Source organism: Thamnophis sirtalis, unplaced genomic scaffold (genome assembly GCF_051295495.1).
Source record: "Thamnophis sirtalis isolate CommonGarterSnake01/CBP01778 unplaced genomic scaffold, rThaSir2_p1.2 scaffold_4, whole genome shotgun sequence".
Taxonomy (NCBI): Eukaryota; Metazoa; Chordata; class Lepidosauria; order Squamata; family Natricidae; genus Thamnophis; species Thamnophis sirtalis.
In genome coordinates, this window is record NW_028261384.1 from 100,580,809 (window position 1) to 100,606,046 (window position 25,238).

Sequence of the window (25,238 nt, forward strand, 5' to 3'; positions counted from 1 at the left end):
TTTGGTCAACCTGTTTCTTTTGTATTTTTCTAATTTTTCCTGACCTTCTCATTTGGTTGTAATTCTCACTTTCTTTATATTGCTTATTTAGATGAAACATCTTGTACAGATATAGAATAGGTGGTACCTGGAACTGAGATGTCTTAGTGAACCGTCATTTAAGCAGGAGCCAGCAGTGTGCTGCAGTTGCCAAAAAATCCATTAACAGTTCTGGTAAGAAATAATAGCAGTACTTTACACCATGCTGATGAGACTACACTTAAAATACTGCATTCAGTTCTGGTCACCACAATAGAAAAAAAGAAGTTGTGATCTGGAAAGTGTGCAGAGAAGAGCAACAAAAATGATAATGGGTCTAGAGGCTAAATCATAAGACAAATGGTTGAGGGATCTAGGCATATTTAACCTTCCAGTACTTGAAGTGTTGTCATAAAAACCAGGGGATTTACTTATTCTCTAGGGCACCAGAGGGTGGGACAAGAAGTAATGGTGGAAACTTGTCAAGGAAAGATGTAATCTGGATCTCTAAAGAGAAATTGCCTGACAGTGAGCGTAATTAATCAGTGGAATAGCTTGCCAATGCTGCGGACGGGCGGCGGCATTGGCGGCGGCGTGAATGGCGGGGCACTTTGCATCGCGGGAGACGCCCAGCGCCTTTGCTGCAGACCCGGGAATGGTGCTTGGCAGCTCCCAATTATTTATCAATTATTGGGAGACGATCTCACAAAAAAAATCATGCATTGTTTTTAGAAAACCACTGAAAAAAATTGAAAATCCCTGAACTATCCAAAAAGACTTGGATCACAACACCCTAAAACCAACCAGCCCAGCGTCAAGTTTAAGACTTAAGGGAGAGTTTTTGAAATAAGAGACCTCTAAGTCTTCTGATGGTTCTGCTCTTGGCGGCTCCCGCGATGCAAAGTGGAGAGTTGAACTTGCTCACACAGGCGCGTTTTACAAGCAAGGCTCCTGCTGCTAGATTGCGCAGTCGCTCAAGTGCAAGGCATGATTCGCTGCTCCCAGATCAGGAGGTGGGAGAATCATGTGCCTCCTTTGCATATGAAACTTCGCTTTTTAGCCCTTGCTTAACTCTTAAAAGGCGAAAATTCCTTATGCACAGGAGGCCCATAGTTCTTTCTCCTTCTCCTAAAGTTAACACTAAGCAGACTCCAAGCCACTGTGACTTGGAATCTGGCAGCAACTACCTTGGCTTTAATTATTTTTAAAAAATTCTTTAAAATTCTTTCCTTTTCCTCATGACTGGTGAGGCCATGCCTCCCCTGCCTGGTGGCTACTGTTAATAAAGTTATTATCATCATTCCACCTATCAACAATCCATTCCACTCACTCCTTGTTCTTCTTCTTTTCCGTCTCACTCAATCTCATGAATGTATCTGTATCCTCTTAAACAAACGTGCTCAACCTGCAGCTCGCAGCCCACATTAGCAATGTGGCCCTCCAGATTAGGCCTCCTCCGAATTCCAACTGCCAGCCAGTGCCAACTGGCAACTCTTCGGGGGAGGGCCTTCTCTGTGGCTGCTCCGGCCCTCTGGAACGATCTCCCCGTGGAGATCCGGACCCTCACCACCCTCCCGGCTTTCCGCAAAGCCACTAAGACCTGGTTGTTTCCAGCCCCATTTGAAACTGTGACTGTTGTTCTATTTTAATTTGTTTGTCTTTTATTTTCTTATTTGTATCCCCTTCCCCCTTGGTTGTTAGCCGCCCTGAGTCTCTCGGGAATAGGGCGGCATACAAATTGAATAAACTACAACTACAACTACAACTCCAAGATATAATAAAAATATTAAACAATAAAATAAGTTTGTTATTTGTATACATTCACTGTTTTATATATGTAACCCAAGATAATGTGGCCTAGGCAAGTAAAAAGTTGGACACCCATGTCTTAAACTATTATAATATTTCATACATCTAATAAAGTTGGTTTATAGTCTACAAAAGTTTATGATGTAATATATTCAAAGTTTTAAGCTAAAGATAGCCTTCAATCAAAATAAATTATTGTAACTACCATATTGCAACATTACTATTGCAATTAATAGGAAATAATGCTAGACCTGAAGTTTGGAATAAAATGAAAATACTCAAAAACAAAATTATTTTTTAAAGTGACTTTATAACAAAATGCTTTTGATTGTGAGATTTGGGGGCTAGGATGCAGAATTCAGATAATTGCAGTGACATTTCTGAAACATTGTATGCTATGCTTTTTATTTGAAATAGGATCCAACACATCAAATCACTCCTATGAGCATTTACAGATGTTTACTACTTTTAGCTCAGAATCGAAACTACATTTCCCAACAGCCCCCGCTGCTTTTATCTATAAACGGAAACTAGGTCATTGGAAAGATGATTAAAAAAAAAAACTATGAGAGGAAGCCAGCAGTGGAGCTTGGGTTGTCTTAAAGGGGAAGCGTCTAATTCAGAAGCTTTGGGAAGAAAAGCGGGAAGGTTGCAGAGCAAGTGAAACCTGGCGGCAGGTTCCAAGGTCTGAAACGCAAGAATTAACAGAGTAACCCATTGTTTGTTTTTAAGAAAATGCAGAAATAGCGAGGGAGGAAAATGAAGTGGTAAAAAGGTAAAAAGTGTGGAGAATGTGAGTAAAGAAAGGCTGTTCCCACGAAACAAATCGGCGGCAGCAGCAGCAGAGCGAATATAAAAGTGATTGTCGGTGCAGGTGGTGCATTTTGGAGAGGATCCTGAATATATATGTAGACAGTTTAGCACAAAAGACCGACGGGCTATAGGGAAGGGTGGGTTGGAGCGGTGGTGGTTATGAGGGTGGCGATGTTAAGCTGGCAAGCGCAAAGAAGTATCATTGAGTGGCAGAAACCTAGTTTCACACTTGGACACAGCTTTCTTCAAACGGGTCCTGTCGGCTGGCGTTGATGGGGCTGCAGCCCAGTATGCCTGAAGGGAAAAAGTGACCCACTATTTGCTACGAAGCAGCCCTTTTTCCTGTTGGGGACTAAAGTTCCCTAGGACGAGCGGGTGGAATTACTCAGAGGGCCCCGACTGTGGCTTTTCCGCAAAACAACGGTGGGCATGGCGTGGGCTTCCCTTCTTTCCCCTGGAAGACAGATGACCCTAGGAAAGCTCCCCCCTCTGCCCTCTGCTTGTAGCTAATCCCACTCACGGGTGGGGTCCACCTGTTGGTGACAGAGTGGAGGAGGAAAAGGCCAGGATGGAAATAATTATACATAGGCAGGAAGGGATTCCCCGGGTCCTGCTGAAAAGGGCAGGTCACAGAAAACTTTCCAGAAATCCAACCTGTTTACTTTGGTGTTCAGAAAAGGCAACAGCTGATTGTTCTCAGATTCTGAGCAGCTGCTACTAACAGGTAATTGGAAGGGGACATTTGTCTCAAAAACAGACAGTTTATGTTCCTGGAAGTTGGCAGACTGATGGGGGAATGCCTAACTTTTGGTGGGAGCAATCAGCAGGGGGCTTGGGTTCTCTTTTTATCAAGCATTGTTGGGTAGGACACACAATGCCCAAAGTAAATAAAAAGAACGCCAAACCGGGTTGTTACAGGGATTAGCAGTACAGTGTGAATTCCTTCCCCCTCACCTAACTGCCAGGATGTGTTAACATCTTGGGTAATATTGTCCTGAGGGAAGTCAGCGTGCATCTACTAAAACTCACATTTGAACAAAGGGCATGTTTTCCTCTAATACTGTGATTTTCAGTTGCTGGTTGGTTCATTATAGGCCAAGAAAATGGAAAAATAACAACCTGGAAAGGGCTACTTTATGTATATATATCCCAAGGAAATAAATTTAGTAACTAGGTTCTTACAACCCAAATCCTAAACTACAGAGTCCTTGACTTACCACCACAATTGAGCCCATAATTTCCATTGCTAAACAAGACAAGTTGTTAAGTGAGTTTTGCACCATTTTTGAACTTTCTTGCCACTGTTATGAAATCACTGCAGTTGTTACATTAATAACACGGTTAAGTGAATGTGGCTTCCCCATTGACTTTGTTTGTCAGAAGGTCACAAATGGTGATCTCATGACTCCCAGACATTGCAAATGTCAAATACATGTCAGTTGACATGTGTCTGAATTTTTATCGTGATGATGCTGCAATAGTCATAAGTGTGAAAAATGGTCATGTCCCCTTTTCAGTGCTGTTATAACTTCAAACTGTGACTAAATGAATAGTTGTAAGTCAACAACAATGGTGGGATTCAATTTTTTTTAATACTGGTTCTGTGGGCGTGGCTTGGTGGGCGTGGCTTGGTGGGCATGGCAGGGAAGGGTACTGTAAAATCTCCATTCCCTCCTCACTCCAGGGGACGGTTACTGCAAAATCCCTATTCCCTCCTGATTAGGCAGAGAATAGATGGGGGAGGAACCAGTCAGAGTGCTATATACTGGTTCTCTGAACCACTCAAAGTTTCCGCTACCGGTTCTCCAGAACTGGTCAGAACCTGCTGAATACCACCTCTGGTCAACAACCTATATTTGCATTACATGCTGCTGTGCCCAGCCAGGTGAACCATGTAGAGTAGGGGGAAATGGCACACTTTGCATAACACATTGCAAAAGGGATTGCGTTTCTACAATATCTTGTGCTATGTCTTTCCTGGTTTATTTCAGCTTAATACATCTTACTGAACAAATCCAGGCAATAAGCGTAAATGGAAACTGAAGCTAGGGGAAGCTAAACTTCTAAAAGAAGGAGTGCTGAACTCCATTCCTTGAGTGAATCAAGGCCTTTTGACTTGTTTTTTTTACCTGCAAATATGAAGTGGGGGGGGGGAGTTGTGAAACCTGTGCATGGCTAGATGCTTCTTTTTTTTCTTCCGCTTTGGAAATGAATTAATACTGAACTGGCCATTCAGACATCCAATATAAGTAGTGTAAGTGCAAAGATGACATATAGTGTAAGTATATGGAAGTATATATGTTATAAGTGGCAACTGTGCTTGGGAACAGTGTATTATATGCTGCATTAGAAGCTGCTTAGAAACAATAACTCTGTTCTGTTCTCCTGCTGTAGGATTTAAGGATGAGCCAGCTGTGCTGAGCCATTGGGGAGAGCATATAGCCATGATGGCGAACCTATGGCATGCATGCCACAGGTGGCACATAGAGCCCTCTCTGCGGGCACCCCAGCTGTCGGCCAAATCCAGCTCCACTGCGCATGCGTGCGTGCCTCCCATCGGCCAGCTGGTCTTCAGGTCTCTGCAGTGCATGTGCGGGAGGCAGGCCACATGTACAGGGGGGCGCTCACATTGAATTTTGGGGCCTCACTCGGTGCCCCTGCACCACGTTTTGGCTTCCATTTTGGTGCATGAGGCCTTCCAGGCCCAAAATAGGGTGCAGGGGCACCACTCGAGATTCCTTGTGCCCCATTTTGGGCCTGGAAAGCCTCTTCCACCAACCTGGAAGCAAAAAATGGGCGAGGGGGGACCAGTGTGTGTATGCGTGGGCCAGGAGAGCAGAGGTGGATCTCATGTGGATGCACGAGGAGTCACATGTGCATATGAGGGAGGGCAGGGTGCAGGGGAGTATCGCACATACTTTGAGTGCAGGTGTGCTGTTGCACCCGTGCTTGCGCTTTCGACATGCAACAACAAAAATGTTAGCCATCACTGGCATATGGAAAGCTGTTAAACTATCTCCTTGCACTGCTTAGAGAGTTTATGATGGTTCAGGCAATGGAGTTAGGGGTTCTTAAACATATTTGTGTCATGAGCCTTTTTCAAAGTTTGGTGACATACATGGAACCCTTTTTTGAAAAATATACCTAAGCGCATAAAATAAAACATGAAGAAATAGATTGTGCTACTGAGGAAGCTAAGTGTACTATTAGCGAAGCATTAAAAATAGCAAATATGTAATATAGTAATATTCAACAAAATCAATTACAAGACAGTACATTGTAAGAGTATAATAATTTTAGATAGCAACATATATTGAAGTTAGATGTTTTTGGAGTCTCAAGTCCATACATTATTTTGCTGCCTATTTAAATATTTGAATAAAAAGCTAGATTTCAGGGAGAGGGTACAGAAAATAAACTTGTGCCCCCCCCCCCCAAAATCCAGATTCATGGCCTCCGTAAAAGAGTTTGGTGGACTCAAGTAAGAACTCCTTGAAGCCAAGCCCACATTTTTAGGCCAGTGAAAGTACTTGAAGCTTTGAGTGCATGTCAAGGACACACTCAGAAAGGTGGTTGTGGTACGCTTATGATTAAACAGAAAATACCTGTTTTTCAGAAGGTAATTTGGTGAGGTTGCTTTCCACCAGCCATTCTTCTCTCTCAAGTTTCTCTTTATTACTTTAGCCTACCATATTTGCTTATTTGTTTTGGATACTCTCAATCAAGCAAAGAGCCATGCAGTGCTGTGCTTCCCCTATCTCTCTCTCTCTCTCTCTCTCTCTCTCTCTCTCTCTCTCTCTCTCTCTCTCTCTCTCTCTCTCTCTCTCTCTCTCTCTCTCTCTCTCTCTCTCTCTCTCCCTCCCTCCCTCCCTCCCTCCCTCCCTCCCTCCCTCTCTCTCTCTTTAATTTTATAAACAATTTTCTGAGATCTATATGGGACTGCAATGCATGGTTGGAAATAAATTATGTTTGAGGCTGGTGTACTGCTTTGCACCCAATTTATATAGTTTAATTAAAACAGCATAAAAATAATATTGGCTGAGGCATAGAGATTTGCAGGTGCAAAGAAAACAGTCTATGGGCAGATTGGCACTGACAGCCCAAGCTTTAAGCTGTCTTTTCAAACTGGTATTTTACATGTGGATTTCAGCTTCTCTAATTCCCAGCCAGGAAGGCCAACAGAATACTGGCTGATAATTAGGAGAACTGGAAGTCCAGCACATCAGAAGGGAAATGGTTGTGAGAAGGCTGGTTTAAATTCATATCTGCAGCTTGGGGATTAAATCTTCGTGTCTCTACCTCATTCTTTATTTGGGGGAGTTCATGTTCCCCATAATATAATTTCTGTCAGCATTGTCTTTATTGGCAGAGAACACTTAAAAATAAAATTGGTCAGTTTGTCCTACTTAACAGTCCAAGTGGGAGACTTGGTGGCATAATAAGGAAGTATTTTGCAAGTCAATTGAAGGGCAGAACAATCTAATTTGCACTTAACTGAGGGTACGGGAAATATAAAAGTCCCTCTTAGTTAAACTTATAAGCTATTTCCTGACTTTAAAGTATTTTATGTTTTGTCTGTTTAAATCTAGCATGCCATTTTCTGATCTGGGGAATTCTAAAGAATTGAGGCTGTTGAGAAAGTTGACACCAGACGTTCTGTTCTGCATAGCTATACTGACTTAATATAATGGAGAACACCACCCTGGGGAACATACAATGCAGTTTCTCAACCTCAACAAAAAATTAAGATGTTTGAACTTCAACTCCCAGAATTCTAGGAGTTGAAGTTTATGCATCTTAAAGTTGTCAAGTTTGAACATAGTGAATAGTGATTCTTTTTCATTCAAGACTATGCAAATGGATGCCCTCCCTATATGTAGAAAAAATACAAGGTTTCTTGGCATTGATTGGACTGGCTATGGGTGTTCAAAACATAGGATTGGCTCCTACCAGCCTACCCTACTTCAGTCAATTAGATTTCCCAGGCAACTTATACAACCTCTTTAGAAATATTCTCAACTGTTCAAAAATACCTAATGACCTATGTTTCTAAATAGTGTCAAAAGGCACTATTTAATGGCCAATCCAGATCTAAATGTACCTAGATAGTGGGGGCTGAAAATGGCTTGTGTATAATCCTAATATAAAGGCTTAATCACTTTAAAGCTCAATAGCACTACTACTAAATCTGGGGTCTCTTTTTTATTCCTCTTTATTTATTTTAAAAAAGGAAATACTGATAGGAGCAAAGAATAACAATTCCTGCTCATTTTCCCCATCTGTAACAGTGAAGAGGGACGTAGTGGCTCAGTAGTTAAGAAGCTGAGCTTGTTGATCAGAAAGGTTGACAGTTTGGTAGTTAGAATCCCTAGCGCCGTGTAACCGAGTGAGCTCCCATTACTTGTCCCAGCTTCTGCCAACCTAGCAGTTCGAAAGCATGTAAAAAATGCAAGTAGAAAAATAGGAATCTAGTGGAAAGGTAACAGTGTTCTCTACGCCTTTGGTGTTTAGTCATGTTGGCCACATGACCACGGAGACGTCTTTGGACAGCCCTGGATCTTTGGCTTTGAAACGGAGATGAGCACCACCCCCTAGAGTCAGGAACGACTAGCACATATTTGCGAGGGGAACTTTTACCTTTAACAGTGAAGAAGGGCAAGTGAATGGATAGTGATGACAGCAGCCATAAGGGGAGAAGGCTCATGCAAGCCATTTTGCCTAATCCAAATCCCTGACCGCCAAAATCCTCCTGAGTCCAGCTCTATCTCTATGTTCTTCAGACACATGTAACTATAGTTAAATAGAATAGAATTATTTATTGGCCAAGTGTGATTGGACACATAAGGAATTTGTCTTTGGTGCATATGCTCTCAGTGTACATAAAAATACATTTATTAAGAATCATAAGACCCAACACTTAGTGATAGTCATAGGTTAGTAATAAGCAATCAAATCAGACTAGGAAATAAACACAATACAAATCATAAAAATACAAGCAACATGGTTATAGTCATAAGTGGGAGGAAATAGGTAATAGGAAGGATGAGAAGAATAATAGTAATGTAGCCTTAGTAAATAGTTTGACAGTGTTGTGAGAATTAGTTGATTATCAGAGTTATGGCATTCGGGGAAAAACTCCTTGTGTCTAGTTGTTTCGGTGTGCAGTGCCCTATAGCATCATTTTGAGGGTAGAAGCTGAAACAATTTATGTCCAGGATGTGAGGGGTCTGTAGATATTTTCTCAGCCCTCTTTTTAACTCATGAAGTATATAGGTCCTCAATAGAAGGCAGGCAGGTAGCAATTGTTTTTTTCTGCAGTTCTAATTATTTAAAATGTTTTTTTTTCCAGATCAAATCATAAGAAAACACAACAGTATTAAATCTCCCATGAGATCTAATAGCGTTGGGGTTTATGATATTATATCTTTCAGGCTCACAGGGAAACAGATTCCAAATGCTGCTACTTTGATCATGTAGGATATTAATTTGAAGGAAGCAATTTTTACCTGCTGCATCATTTTTGTGGTATGCTTTTCTCACTACTCTTGTGGATGAACAGTAGAAAGAAGGAGGGTTAGCACCAACAATGTATGTATGTTGTACATCCAAGGATTAAAAAGGAAACCCAAATATGTCAGAAAGTAAGCAAGGACACTGCTAATCGAGATGATGACTTATCAGTAATTTTCTCGAACTTTATGCTGAGAAACTCAAGGCAAGACTGCTAGGGATGATGTATTGAAGCCAAGTACAGGACGACTTAAGATAAACATGGGCATGCATAGTTTTTTCAATTTTTGTCAATGGGATGCTTATGGTTTTCCCTTTACTTTTTTTTAGAGTCATAAAATCATGAATCATTGGGTTTGTTCCCTGTCCACCCCATTCCTTGTCCCCTTAATTCAAATTAAAGCAAATTCTATTCACCTTAATTTAGCCAACTTTATGTTTTGCTTTCTTGTTTGTGTGGCTGAATTAATGAGGATTAGGATTTGTATGTACTCCAGCGATCTTTTGAATCAGATGCAAAAAATGTATGGAATACATGTCGGCACTTGCTTGTATTGAAAAATGTCTCCTTAACAAACTCCCCTTGTATCTATCAAGCTAGAACAAGTGCTTGCATTCTTCTTGGTCTCTAGAAATTAAAGCATTAAGATGTTGAGACTGAATCTATTTCTGGACAACTACTGGCTTTATGGAGGATGCACAAGTTAGTTTGGGGCTATATCAAATTCCGTCGTGAAAAAAATCTTGGCCTTGCAAGGTTGAATTAAATTATTCAGATTGAAACAATTCTTTTCTTTTTGCAGGACATTGTAGTTTATCCCAATAGCATTTTTTCCTCTCTCTTCCACTACCCCTCCCCTCTTCCCAATTTAGTTTGAAATACACCAGGCATCCCTCTTAGGACTTATCTCTTCACTTATCTTCATAACTTAATCTGTTCTTTAGTGCTCTATTGTCCTCCAAAGTAGCAAAAAAATTAGATGAAGACATTGCTGTCTGACTTTCCAGTTGCTATAAAAAAGAAAGAAATGTAGAAAAGTGAAATGAATATAAAAGAAATAAGATGATTTTAGAACTAAGAGGAAGATTGTGGTCCTCTGGATATTTGTGATTGCGGTTTTCACTACACCCAGTCCGGTTGGCCAATGGTAAAGAATGCTGGGAGTTGTTACTCAGCAACCTCTGAATTGGCACAGGTTTTCTCTGCCTGATTCATAACTGGTCAGGCAGTTTTCTACTGACCTGCCAAAAGAAATTTATATGTACTAAACCCAAGTTTGGTCGATTCACTCAATGGATTGAAGATCTGAAGGCACTTACCACCCATGAATGGATTGTTGATAGACTTTCTAGGGTCAGTTGTAATGAAATATGTAATTCCTTTGTTCAAAATACAGTAAGTTAGAAAATGATGGTTATACAAATGTATTAAAATTTATGTGTGTTTGAATAATACATTATAAGTATATATATAAAAATGTTAATTTTTTTCATATTAAGCATATTTTTATATATAGTTGTGTAAGTATATGCATTATAACTACCTTTGTGTTTTTATTTTATTTATTTTTTTTAAACAGTAAAAATTAAATTTTTTAAAAAGCCCAAAGTGAAATTCCCTTGTTCCAGTCCTTGATTCAATAAAAGCAGGTAAGCTAACTCTTTAGTGGACCGCTTTGGATTATAACCTGAATTTAGCTTTGTTCGTCTGTTCTAGAGACTAACTTTTATCTAAAATATTCCATTTACTTTCCGTTACTCCATCTCCAGAGCAGGATCTGATTTTATTTGGTAAATAGGTGGAGAAAATGCAGATAGTTCATGGACAATTAATGCTCTGGTATTAATTGTATGTCCTTTCTTTCTTCCACCAGCCCCCCAGATGTTTCCTTCTTAAGTTGTGAAAGTAATATGTTGGGATATCAAGAAGAAGAGGTAAGACTATTGACATTAGCAGACATGACCGCATGAACTATTTTCTATTTCACCGATTCTGAAAATATCTGCAGTCAGCCTCCAAGAAGGAAAATAGTTTTTAACAGCCTCCAAGTTTGATTGAATGTGGTGAAATAATAGAGGCTAAAGCAATATTGGCAAAGGTTGTTTCAAAATATGAGGACACTTTATTTCCAAGCATTGTTTCCTACTTTATATTCATGCTTAAAGCAAGTAATTTGGAATAAGAAAGCTTCAGTTCAGAGCCATAGAAAAGTTTCAGGATCTATAGCTTAAGTCACAATCTATAAAAGCTCCTCCCACCCACACCTACATATATGTGATTTATATGGTGGCAGAAAGCTGAATCATGCAAATTCCCCTGGAGAAAAAGTACCTAAATATACATGAGACCATGGGGAGGTATTTTGAATAACACATGTTGTGTAGTCTGTCTGCCATCCTTGTAGCTCATATTTATATCTTTCTGAGGACAGAAACTTACACAAAGATTTTTCTTAGCTCAGCTTCACCCTATTTTTTGAATATTCAAAATAAATCTAGTTGAACAAACTATGCTTCGTGTAGGTTAGCCAAGCTTTCCTTATCCACTCATCCTTTATATGTGCTTGACTTGCAACTTTCAGAAGGTGGCTGAGCATTTTGAGGTTTGTAATTCTGAAGCGTACAAATTTGGTGGCAGCTGGGCTGAACATTGCATTATTCCTCTGTTTTATCCCTGAGGCAATAGATCAAGTCCTGTTTCCTTGCTCCTCAATTCTTCCAAATGAAGTGAAGGAAAGACATAATAATACTAGTATTTATATTCTGATTGATAATAAAAACAGACAAAATTACAGGCCTTTGTAATAAGATGGTGGGCCATCTACTTATAGTACTGGGCATGTAAGTTTAAGGTTTAAGAACTTCATCTCTATGTAATAACTTAATTAACTTGTAGCTAGCTGTGGTTAGCTTGCATAAGTTTAATTAGACTAGGTGTGGCCCTGTAAATATTCATTCTCTCTGATCATTGGCCTTTCTGGTTGGGTTAGGATGAGTTTGGAGTCTTAATGACACCCGGAAAGTCATAGATTCCCCATAATAACTATTGGAAAAGCATAATCATGTTTATCAAATAGTTATTAGATTTTGTATATTTCTTTTTTTTCCAATGCTTGAGAAATCTGTCGGAGTCTCTTTACAGCCTTTTGATATTAATATAGTAAAGCTTTTGTACAATCATAATGAGCTTCTGTTTATGCATTCAATTCTTTTGGCTGAAAAAGAGAGAGACCTCTCTGGTTTAGGCGCTAACATTGAGAGAAGAGTTACAAATTAAGTGGACTCTAAAGATGTATTTTTTCCTCTGGGTCTGAACCTAGGAATTGACTACTGTGCGTGTCCAAGATCCTCGAATACATAATGAGGGCTCGTGGAATTCTTATGTGGATTACAAAATATTTCTCCATGTAAGTATAGAAACACTGGGAAAAAACAGCAGTAAGTAACAGAACAGAATAACAGACTTGGAAGAGACCTTTTGAGGTCTTCTAGTCCAACCCTCTGCACAAGCAGGAGACCCTGTACCAATCCACACAAGGTTGGCCATTGTGGGAGGCATCCTCCAGCTCCGCCACACATGTGAGACGAGCCTCCTGCAACGGCCAACAGACCCTGGGCAAACCCGTTGTTAAATTACCCCCCCACCGCTATAAAAATGTATCCTGGGTGCTATGCTGCAATGGAGAAATGGGAAATTGAGTGGCCGGCATAAGGGAAGGAGGAGGACCAGGGAGAAGAAAGAGGGAAAGTGGCCTCCTCCTTTCCTTGCACCAGCTGCTCCGTTTCCCATTTCTTCATTGCAAGGCCATGCTGCAGAGCTTGCTCACCCACCACAACCCAGATGCTCTTGCTTCCCCCAAGCATTTCTTTGCCTACCTGATTTCCAGGTCTGTTGCGTTTCTCCATCGCGTTTCTTGCCTTCATGTGCAGGAAATAAAAGTTTGTGGGACTGAAAAAAAATTTAATAAATCAATTCCAACTTTGTGAGATCTTTTTTTTTCTGTGATAAGTTGGAATTGATTGAACTTTTTTTTTTAATCCCACAAACTTATTTCCTGCACGCAACAGCGAGAAACGCAATAGCGAAATGCAACAGAGCTGGAAATCAGGTAGGCAAAGAAATGCTTGGGGGAAGCAAGAGCATCTGGGTGCTGAAATGGGCCCATCTATTTCCAGCAGTTGCCCAAGCACACTGGAGGAAAGGCTGGCATCTACTAGCATTTAAATGCAGTGGCATTCCAGCTGTGGCTGGGAAGGGGCAGCTGGTATGGGCGCTGGAGGCAGGACGCCTGCTCATTTCAGTACCCTCCCTGAACCACTGGAGCTTCACCAGCATTTTAGTTCTGGGCTGCTGCCTTATGTGCAGGCCCTGCCCCCCACTGCCTGAGACAGTTTTTGCCTGAGTGACATGATCGAAGGTTTCCGTCGTTCCTCTCTTGGACTTTTGGGGAGGTTTTTTTTTTTTTCCCTGCCTGGAAGGAAATTGAATGAAACCAGACGTGTTCCAGAAAACACAGATTTTCCAGAAGATGTCTAACTGATTCACTGAACTCAGCAAAAAATTTAGTTGTACCAACTGATGCGAACCAGCTGAATCTCACCATTGTAACTATCCAAAAAGCCTCCAGGGATGGAGGTCTCACAACTTTTGAAGGCGAGCTGGTTAATTGTTCTCATTATTAGGAAATTTCTCCTTAGTTCTAGTTTACTTCTTTCCTTGATGATAAAACTATTTTCTTGCATGCTTTGCAGAGCACCAGATATGAAACAACCATCTGCTATTGATGTGGGGAAAAAACCTTGTGCTTGATTTTTTACTTCTGCGGACTTACTTAGTGGAGAAGTAACAAAAAACAGTGGGAATTTCCCATTATTCTTTCATTCTGCAAACTGTTGTACTTTACAAGCATGGGAAAATTGCTCCTGTTTAGTGCAACTTTTAAGATGTGTGGCGTTCACCTCGCAGAAGAGAAAGAAGTCTGGGAGTTGAAGTTCACACATCTTAAAGTTGCTGAGGCCAGGGAGACAGCCATTTTTGACCCATTTCTTTCCCCCATCCATTTGGTAGGGAATATTACCTTTGTAGACATGCTATGCCTACTTGAGGTGTACTGCAACTATTTTCCCTGGTTCCCCCTGAAAATCATAAAACTGGTATTTTCTGGCATATTTTTTTGGCTGTGGGAACTACTGGGCCATGGTGGTGCAGTGGTTAGAAATACAGTATTGCAGGCTAACTCTTCTTACATTGCCAAGAGGTCAATTCCTTTGATCCTGACTGACTTAAGATTGACTCAGACTTCCATCCTTCCAAGGTCGGTAAAATGAGGACTCAGATTTTTGGGGGCAATATGCTGAGCCTGTAAATGCTAAGAGAGTGCTATAAAGCACTGTGAAGTGGTATATACCGTATTTTTCAGAGTATAAGATGCACTTTTTCCCCTCAAAAAAGAGGCTGAAAATCTGGGTGCATCTTATACACTGAATACAGCATTTTTTGCCTCCTGAAACCCAACCCCCTTCACCAAAATGGTCGTGCATAGCTTTTAGGAACCTTGCAGAGTGCTCCTGGGGGCTCGGGGGGGGGGGGACAAAATTGAGCAAAAATCAGCCCATTTTTTGCTCATTTTCCCCCTCATTTTGCTCAATTTTGCCCCCCCCCCCGCAGCCTCCAGGAGCACTATATAAGCCTCCTAAAGGTTATGCATGCCTTTTTTTTGAAAAACTGTGAAAAAAGGGTCATTTTTAGGAGGTCTGCAGAGTGCAAAAACTTTTTAAAAAATTTTTTCCTTTTCAAAACCTTGGTGTGTCTTATACTAAAATACGGTAAGTCCAATTTAAGTAAATTTAACAGCTAATTTTCAGCAATATACGTATTCCTGAAGGTTATTAGGAACCATGAAACAGGGAATGGGGCTTGATGCAGACTGCCCCATTGTCTTCCGAATGAGCTTTGAAGGGAGAGAAATCAATATGTATAGTTTCAGTGTGGACATAGAAGCTGGTTTGTTTAGGGGGAAAAACAGGGATCAGACTATTAGTCCCTCATGCAATTAAAGAAGAATGGGAGACAATACATTAGTAATCCTGGATTTTCAACCACAGTTGAATCCAAGGTTTCTGTTGCTAAGCAAGACAAGTTGTTAAGTAGGTTTTATGACCTTTCCTGTCACCGTTGTTAAGTGAATCATTGCAGTTTTTAAGTTAGTAACATAGTTGTGAAAGAATTTTGCTTCCCCCCCCCCTTGACTTTGCTTGTGAGAAGGTTACAAATGGTGATCCCATGAACCAGCAACATTGCAACTGTTGTGAATACATGCCATTTGCCAAGCATCTGAATTTTGATCGCATGATCATGGTTATATCAGAAGTGTGACAAACAGTCATAGTCACTACTTTCAGTGCCACTGTAACTTTGAATGGCCAATAAATGAATGGTTGTAAGTCAAGGACCACCTGTATTGTTATGTTCCAGGTGTGAACTTCCCTGTAGCACCTGACTGACTGTAACTTTGGTTTCATGCACCTTTCCTTAAATTATTATTAGAAATGGCAACCAACATCAATCTTTTGTTTCCCCACTTTTTACATTGCACAGTATGAAACGCTTTGAAAATCAAATTAAATAGAAAAAGTGAAACATGACAAGAGGAGAATCATGGTGTAACTTTAAAGAGGCAGACAGGCAGTGCATATATTTGTAACTGATATAAACAAAATTGAAAGCTACTTTATACTTCTTTTTTTCCTTTATTCACCAGTTTTCTTTACTTGTTTTTCTTAAATTTGTATTCCTTTTATTTGCATAAAATTCTTCAATAAAAATCAATTAAAAAAGAAAATCAAATGGATTTTTTTAAAAAAAATGACGTTTAATCAAAGTTCACTCTTAAAACCAAAAAAATGCTATGATAAAAGCTGTTTATCATAGCAATTCTCTATTAGCACAGCAGCCAGCAGAGGGAGACAGTATAGAAAGAGATTTGGAGTGAAAAAAACAGGTGGAATAAACCTTGTATCAACAACAATCTTTCATCTTATTTTACAGACCAACAGTAAAGCTTTCACAGCCAAGACATCTTGTGTCCGCAGACGATATCGTGAGTTTGTGTGGTTAAAGAAACAGCTGCAAAAAAATGCTGGCTTGGTGTAAGTGTGAGATTGTATTTTTTAATAGTGGCTTAAACCATCAAAGGACATTTGCACATCATTTGAAAATATTTCAGTGATAAACGAATATAATTTTTTGGACTGGTGCTAACACTGGCGCTTTTAAACTTACCTTAGAAATGTCAATGTTGAAAATATGCTTGAACTGTAATATATAATTATGCATTAAAACTGAATAGAATTCAGCAAAGAGCTTTAGCTCATCTGCATACTGACAGACTTAGAGTCAATTTCTGAGGTGAAAATTCAGTAAGTTGAGGTCTTTCATGGAAGACTAATGGAAATTCCAAAATATAATAATGGTTTTATATTTTGAATTTTACTTTTCATTTTATGCATTTCAAAGAAAGCTTAATGAGCTTGTTGATTTTATTGCAAAATACAATTTATAAACTTTCAGGGGAAAAGATCCCCAACCTTGACTTATCATCTTGGAACAATCCCCCAAAACCTTTTCATAAATCCACCTTATGGATATAGCACAATACTGTTTGAAGGTACTGCTTGAGCTTGCAGAGGATTTGAATTTTTGCAGAGAGAGCTGTTAATGATCCAGAAGTCCAACTCTTGGAGAAGATACATTCTTCTTTGTCAGCATTGCTGCTGAATTAAATTAGCTTCACTGTAGGCTCCAAGCCTTGATGGGAATAGACTTTTAATAGAATGGTAACACCTATTTTAGTGAAGAAGAAGCTCACGGAGTAGCAGAAGATTGCTAATTACTTTTTATTGTGGATGCATCCTCAAGGAGGGATATATTTTTATATGTGTGTAAACATGTCCCTTATATCCTTTAGGCCTGTCCCAGAACTTCCAGGGAAATCTACTTTCTTCACAGGCAATACTGATGAATTCATTGAGAAACGAAGACAAGGATTGCAACAGTTCTTGGAGAAGTGAGTGGGGAACAAGATTATTATTGGAGATAGAACATTTTCTGGATCCCAGAAGATTAGAATTTATTATCAAGTTTATAATGGTGTGGAGAAGATAACATAATCAAGATAGTTTCAATTTATGTGAATAATCGAACTTATAGCTTAGTTGATTTTTTAAAAAACAAAATAAAAAATATGACAAGAAAAAGTTGATATACAGTTAGAAAATTTTGGAAAACCCAAAGCCTGTCAAAAAAAGACATATCTCATATCTCCGATACAGATCAATGTTCCTGGCAAATTTCCTAGGAGTAATATTGATCTCCCCTTCTGCAGCTATAGGAACAAATCAATAATTGACAGTATTCCCATTACAGTGGCAGAAAGCTTTGATGCCACAGCAGCTCTGCTATTAGGACTCTAACAGTGATGGGGAAAATGCCAGCGTGGGTGGAGAAAGTCATATATTTGCTACAAAAACTTCTTTCCTTTCCTTCTGTAAAGGAAGAATTATATGCTAGCACTATAGTTGGCACATTCCTTCCCCCTCTCAATGGAAACATTGCAGTCAAATTGAACAAAGGCTGGCCAAGGCTGCCAGAAGATTTTTTTTTAAAGAAAGGTGGGGTGGGTGGGGGTATTTCTTCTACCGTAGATTCTCACTTCATACCTTGAGAGTCACTCTGTCTCTCAGAATCTCAGTTGTGCTTCAGCAGTAAAAGGTATTAAGACTTTAAATGGAAAGTGCTATTTCTGAAGATCTGATTATTGTAGCATTTGTGCTTAGAATTTCCAATTCTTCTATTCATATTCTAGGACGGTACAGAATGTTGTACTCCTTTCAGATAGCCAGCTGCACCTTTTCCTACAAAGCCAACTCTCTGTACCAGAAATTGAAGCTTATGTGCAGGGTCGGGGCCCTATGAGTGTCACTGATGCCATTCTCCACTATGCCAGGTCCAACTGTGGTTGGATTCAGGAGGACAGTCATTCAGCTTTGCTGGCTGTGCATGACTTTGGCAACAGGTGAGTGGAATGGATGTAATGGTCCAGAAGACAGTAATCACAGTTTCTTTTCCAGGATTTTTTGCACTTCCTGTCTTCTATGCTTGTCCATGGCTTCCCGCCGTTTTTATGAGTTCTTGTTTGCAAGATCTCTAATACAGATTGTTCTAGAGCTGTAGAAATAAAGATTCCAAAATCAAATCTGAAGGGGACACTTAGATATGGGGCTTTAACTTCTCTGCAATAATGTCAGTTATATCGACATGACAGGGGCATAGGTATGACTGAGATGGGGAAGTACGTGCTTGGAATATGATTGCATGTACGATCTGAGTTTAGGGATGTGCATATATGTTAGGGCTCGAAACCCAGCAATAAATGTCAGTGTAGGGCCAGAAGGATTGACAACAGCTAATTTTCTCTTTCTCTTAACCCACCTAATAGGAAAAGGAAGTGGGCGATCACTATTTGGCTGGAAATTGGTTTATGTGTTCAACAGTTGACTTTCTGTCTGTTGTGTCTGTCATGTCTCCCGTGTCTGTCTGTCTTTCTCTCAGACTGGTTCTGTTTCTTTCTTAATGAAGAATCACTTCTAGAACTTTTGATTAAGTAGTAATGACAGGTATGATTTTGGCAGATATGTGATTTTTTTTAGTAGAAAAAGCACCCAATCTCTCATTCTTTTGTACCATAAGTTATGGCATCATTTTCTTGTTTGATTCTATGGAATTTTAATGGAATTCCCAAACACATTCAGATTTGATTATGACTTGTATCCAGTCCATATGGAAAAATGTATCATTCTTTTTTCCTCCATATCCCAAGTTTTATTTGCATGTAGAATTTGGAGAAGCAGATGTTAAAATCGTTTTGTCACACTGTCTAATATCCTAGCATCTATTATCTTTTAAGGAATATATATATATATATATATACACACACACACACACATATACATATACATATACATACACATACACATACACATACACATACACACACACACACACACACACACACACACACACATATATATATATATATATATATATATATATACATATACATACACACACACACACACACACACACACACACACACACACACATACATTTTCTGAGGTTTTCGCGGGTGTTAGTATGTATGTCTTTGGTTATTCGGGTTTTCTCCTGCGTAAAATTGGAAGTGTCTTGGCGACGTTTCAATGAAGTCTCATTCGTCATCTTCAGGCTTTGTGCTTCCAGGAGCAGTGGAAGCATGAAGCCTGAAGATGACGAATGAGACTTTGTCGAAACGTCGCCAAGACACTTCCAATTTTACGCGGGAGAAAACCTGAATAACCAAAGACATACATACATACATACATACATACATACATACATACATACATACATACATACAAACAATCAATCTGTTAAATGTGGTAGTTTGTTTCTGTAAGAAACTGAGTTAGTTATGCATGGTAAAGATAGTTTTAGATGTGTTTACCTTCCAGACATTTCTATACTTGCATCAAATTACAGCACAAACAACAAACTTTTGACAGCATCCTTTTCTACCTCCTCAAGATGTTACCTTCACCTAATTCCCCAGCCCATAGCTGTTGTCCTTAACTATATCATTGTTAAACTAGTACTTTCCCCCTTATCCTAATAGATGTTTTGCCATGGATACAATCTAATGTGCTTTATTAATCATTCTGTGACACAGCCAGGGAACCTCTAGCTTGAAACTTATTGGCCACTTAGGCTATACCAACAGTTAACCAACTTTTCTATTAGACCTGTGCATTACTTTTAGTATATTCTTATTTAAGCAGTCCTTACAAACCAGATCTCTTCCGGTATCCTCCTGGAACAGAAGGTTTACTACTATTGCAGAAGAAAATATAGATCATTTTGAACATATGCTTAGTGTTTTTCTGGAATATTGTTAAATCTGTGTCCAGTAAACACTACCCCCCCCCCCCCAATGTATAACAGCTGCATAAAATCCAGCAGGTTTTGACAGATAGCTAAATTCACTGGTCTAGTCATCTTCAAAATACTTCTCCTTGTTCATCCCATCCAAAGTTAAAGAGAATTTTTACAGGATGCTTTCCTGTGGACTGGTGAATGTTGAAAGGAAGTGAAAAGACACAACAATGTTTGCCCTAACATATCCCATATATCATAAATAGGAACAGTAGTATTTTCTGGCAGCATGCTTGTGGCCAGATAGGGAATCACTTGTTGGGTAGGCACACTGTGTTGGCATTTATATTGGTACCATCTCAGAAACTGGGGCATAACACTTGGACATCAGAAAGCGCTCATAGACCTCTAGTCATGTTCTAGACCAGCGATGGTGAACCCTTTTTGGCTCACGTGCCATAAGAGGGGGGAGCGCAGGGGGGGGTTGTGTGTGGGCTTGCCACACCCATAATGCAACACGCAAGCCCCCCAGTGTGCATGCGCACATGAGAGGGCTCCCCCCCCAATTTTTGCATGATTTTTTCATCCTCCCCAGGCTCCAGTAGCTTTACAGGAGCCTGATGAGGGCGAAAACAGCCTCCCCTATCCCCCCCCGGAGGCCCTCTGGAGGCTTCAGGGGCCTTCAGGAGGCTTCCCTGAAGCCTCCAGAGGACTAAAAAGGACCCTATGAGCAAACTGGAAGTCCCGGTTTGCTCATAGGGTACTTTTTAGTCTCCGGAGCCTTCAGGGAAGCCTCCTGAAGGTCCCTGAAGCCTCCGGAGGGCTTAAACCAACCCTGCAAGCAAACCGGAAGTCCATTCCCTAACTTCTGGTTTGCCCATAGGGCCATTTCTTTGTACTCCGTAGGCTTCAGGGAAGTTCCTGAAGCCTCCAGATGGTCTCGGGGGGGAGGGGGGGAGGCTGTTTTCGCCATAGGTTTGCCATCCTGGTTCTAGACCATGAACCTCTGAGCAGTAGAATTCTGGGAATGAATCAGCAGCTTTAAATTAAATATCTCTTTCTTTCTCTGTTGCTCTCAACTCTCCTGGTATGTGCTCAAGTTTTGATGAAGAAAGCCAGTTTGTCCAAAGCTCCATAGAACCACTCCCTCATTGGAGTGATGTCAGCATAGATGGCAACAAATTGGAGAGTCCGTGTTCTGAGGAAGATGACCATCAACCAACAGGACTGCTACAGGCTGGTTCCACAGCATCAAATCACCACATCAATTAGCGAGAATAAGAAAGCCCATTCAGGATGTGCTTTGGAGCTCAGCATAAACTTTTGCCACTTAAGTTGAAAATTATTTGGATTATTAGAACTCCAGGCGGAAGTGTTTGGATTATTCCTAGTGGCTTGGGTGTGAAAAGCCTGGACCAGTGAACTGTTTGAACAATTAGAATTGAAGCATATGAATGCAGAAGTAGTTTTCCAGTATGCTTTTTTTCTGCTCTTCCACTTTGATCCCTCGTCTTCCTCAACTTTTTGTATATTTTGACAAATTATCCTGCATAGGAAAATGCTCTGGCTTGTTGACTATGTTCTCTTCCCTCATCCTCCATATCTACATCTGATAATGCTTGTTGCACAACCCCAGCTGCCTTTTGTAGGTGTATCAAAACTATTTGCCCGTAGTACAGCTTCTTTTTAAGATGGTGCCAGAAAGCCCACCTGCTTGCCATGAATGCCAAATCCACATCTGGGTTTTTTGGTAGATATACACAGCTGGGACAAATGGCCAGACTCCTTCCCCAATTCATTATTGCTAGAGCTGCTAAGAGGAACAAGTTATAAATATTCAAGGGAAATGAGGAATGACAATCTGTATTCTTCTTAGTTGTTAGATGAATATCCTGGGAAGAGTCATTCTTGCTATATTTCATTGCTTTGACACAGCATACAATTTGACAAGGAGACAGTAATAAACCCCATCTTATATACTAAATAAAAATTATACTTGTCTGCCTAAGTCCTCTTATCAGTATCATTATTATAGTAGCAGCAAAACAGCAATTCCATAAGTCTAGGTATTTCAGTTTGCAGATTTCTTATTTGACTTGTTTGATCTTTGAGCAAAATATAAAATTGAAATCAACAGACTCCGAAGAGCCTGGAAGATCTGCAAGCGCCTGCTTGAGATGTTTCAGTCCCTTCCTTTTTCTTCCCTTCCCCCTGCATTTCCATACACTACACAATAGAAGCTAAATATCAGACCTCTGTTATCTCTCTCCCAGTTTTTGTCCTTTAAACTGGGCAGAGAAACACAAATAAGGCAATTTTTGCCACAAATAAATATTTATCCTATGGGCAGTGGCTTTTTGTTTTTGTTTAAATTACTTGAGGGTTATTTGTCTTCTTTGTGTTCTCTTGTGATGACAATCTCAACAAATGTACATGAAAACAGAACAATTATTATTTAAAAAGAACTAGTACATTGCTTATACCTCTCTTCCCACTCTTACCTTGTGATGGTTATTTTCAATTTGAATTTTGCTTTTATTATAGAATCCACCAAGGAACAATGCTTAAAGCTGTAGAAAAAACTAAGTAAAACAAATAAATAAAATAAAATGGTAAAAAATGGCAGGTTTTCACGTATGTGTGAAATATACAGTACACATACATGTATGCACAAGCCCATACAAACCATTTCACTGAATGGTTGCCATATTTTATAATTATCCATATCTAAACTAAGTCAGTAAGTGATTTGCTTGTAAAATATTAATCCTGTAGACTTCTAAATTGTTGGGACCATATATTTATTTTTCCAATGCTGAAATCTTTTAATATAAACAGAGAATCTACTTTCTTTATATGCATGAGTATGGTTCAAAATGAACATCCGGAAATATTAAATCTTGTCTCAAAATTGACTTAATACATGTAACAGTTTCTTCCCCCGATGGAACCTTTATAGAACCCTGTATAAACATATATTTAATCAAAGCATTGATTTCACTGCTGTTCCCGTCATCTGAGGATTTACTCAAGCTTCTCCAATGTTTGTGATGAGGACCTGGGGAGAAAATGAATCACCTTTTCTTTCATGATTTTACAGTTTGTAGAGTAAGAATATAGTAAACCCATACTAGAATTGCCTTTAGTTGATGTTTCTCAGTATGTGGGTCATCAAGAAAACTGCAACAGGTTGCAAAACGGTAATATTCAGCAGCAGTTTCCTCAGTTGTATCAATTGTCATAAAATTACAACATGCCAATTCTATGGTAAGTGCATTATTCTTACAAGAAATCCCTGAATTTATATTTTTTAAAAACCACACTGTTCTCAAACCAACTATCTTTCTCACACCAAACTTGGTCCAAATTCATTTTGCCAGCCAAGAGTTGCCAAATGTTTGTTTTGACTTATTTGTAAAAATAAAGGGATATAAATAAATAACACATCCCACATTTCAACTATTCTTACATAGAGAAACATATAGTTGCATATGTACACATATATATATGCCTCCCTTCTAGCAAAATATAGAAAACAAGGGTGATGGGGAAGATGTAGCTGATGTAAGAGGAAAAAAAGGATATGCTATGAAGAAAAGGAAAACAAAGTGAGATTCAAAATTAGATGAATTTGAAGAATCATAACCAAGGGAAAGAAAATAGAAAAGCTCCCTTTTCAGGCAGGATTAAATTCACCATGCAAATAGCCCTTTTCAAGCCTCAAGTAATCTTTGGGCTAAACCATTAAAAACAGGGATGTGATATCTTATCTAATGGGTGCATTTAGGCTAATTCTTTGTTTTCAATCACATCTGTTATCAGAGAAGGTAAAGTTGTATTACTGATAAACATGGCACCTTTCATTCCTGAAGACAAACAAAATACACTATTAGTTTCACCAAGGATTGTTTTGGACAGACACACCCACATCACACACAAATGAGTTGTTGTGCTACAGTAGATTGACTTGAAATAACTAAGATCCAATAGGCAATGCTATCTCTCCTTCCAATTCTAAAAAATGCAAATCTTTGCATTTGCTAGAGTGGCACCTTCAGTCAATGTGATTGAGGGGTGCCATATTCCTTTGATCTGGCCTGATACTAAAGGAACTTTTTTCTCCTCAGATGACTTTGTTACCTCAAAGTTGGAAAGTGTGTGATGGTCAAAATTAAAGCAACCATTAATTGGAGATACAAAAAAAATGTATATCTTTCTGTTTCCTCTCTACCAAGGAAGATGTAACAGGGAATATTTATGTAGCAATTTTCACTTAAGAAAATTAAGAACTTATATAAGAACTTTGTAGGAGGTCACTCACTTCTGCCTTACAAAATGTAGTGGAGTTACTATAGATAGGGCCATTGGAGAGCTTTAATTAAGACGGTTTTCTACAGTGGACTTGCCCATTGCTTATGAACGAGCAGATTTTGATATAGATGAAGATAGCATATGGGCCACAGCTGACTTTGCAGGCTTATTTTGTGTTTGAGACTTGGACCAGATAAGATTCTTGGTTAAATAGGCTTTTGGCTTGATGATGGACCAATGGAGTATAGACACTCAAAATCTCAGTTAAGCAGGAAATCTATTTATACCTCTCTTAATTATATATGTGTGTGTGTGTATGTGCGTGTGTATTGGTGTTTATCTATATATATTGGAAGGCTTTCTAAATCTGTTCTCTCAAGGTGCTGGACTACAAACAATGAAATTTCTAACCAGCATACTAGCTGGGAATTTGGGGAAACATAGTTCCAATATGTATTGTTTAAACTGCATGGAATTTGTGGAATGAATTTTTCTCATGTCCTTCCAGTACCATAAGACCCCCAAGGACCCATGGATGAAGTATCTTGTGGGGTCTTGTGTTAGAAGGATATGTACAAAACAATACTGGAATTTGTAACTCAATATGTTTTTAAAGAATTTGGGTGTGATTCTGGTTGTCAACCTCCTCAGATTGCAGTTCTACATTTCAGGGGCATTTTGGACCTCTGTCGCATAATGGATTAAACCAAGCACACAGGTGGAGGGCAAGGGAAGAGGACTTTGAAACCTATGGAGGAACATTCTCAAAATGTCAAAAGAAGTTCACTTTAAAGAAAAACTCAAAAGAGA

The 25,238-nt window shown here is 39.4% G+C and overlaps 1 protein-coding gene across 3 annotated transcripts in view; it reads left to right on the forward strand.

The window, feature by feature from the left end:
* Positions 1-2,414: 2,414 nt before the first annotated feature.
* SNX11 (sorting nexin 11) overlaps positions 2,415-25,238 on the forward strand; it is a 45,997-nt gene continuing 23,173 nt past the window's right edge. Inside the window, exons 1-7 of one of the 3 annotated variants that reach the window (XM_014057961.2) lie at positions 2,415-2,512; positions 11,025-11,085; positions 12,471-12,557; positions 16,199-16,299; positions 17,118-17,216; positions 18,015-18,224; positions 21,218-23,253. In XM_014057961.2, the coding sequence (XP_013913436.1) occupies positions 11,062-11,085; positions 12,471-12,557; positions 16,199-16,299; positions 17,118-17,216; positions 18,015-18,224; positions 21,218-21,389 (693 nt within the window). In that variant the 5' untranslated portion in view covers positions 2,415-2,512; positions 11,025-11,061 and the 3' untranslated portion in view covers positions 21,390-23,253. Of the gene's footprint in view, positions 2,513-10,762; positions 10,801-11,024; positions 11,086-12,470; positions 12,558-16,198; positions 16,300-17,117; positions 17,217-18,014; positions 18,225-21,217; positions 23,254-25,238 lie in introns of those variants that run through there. The other 2 variants (XM_087713591.1, XM_087713592.1) reach the window with 2 other exon arrangements.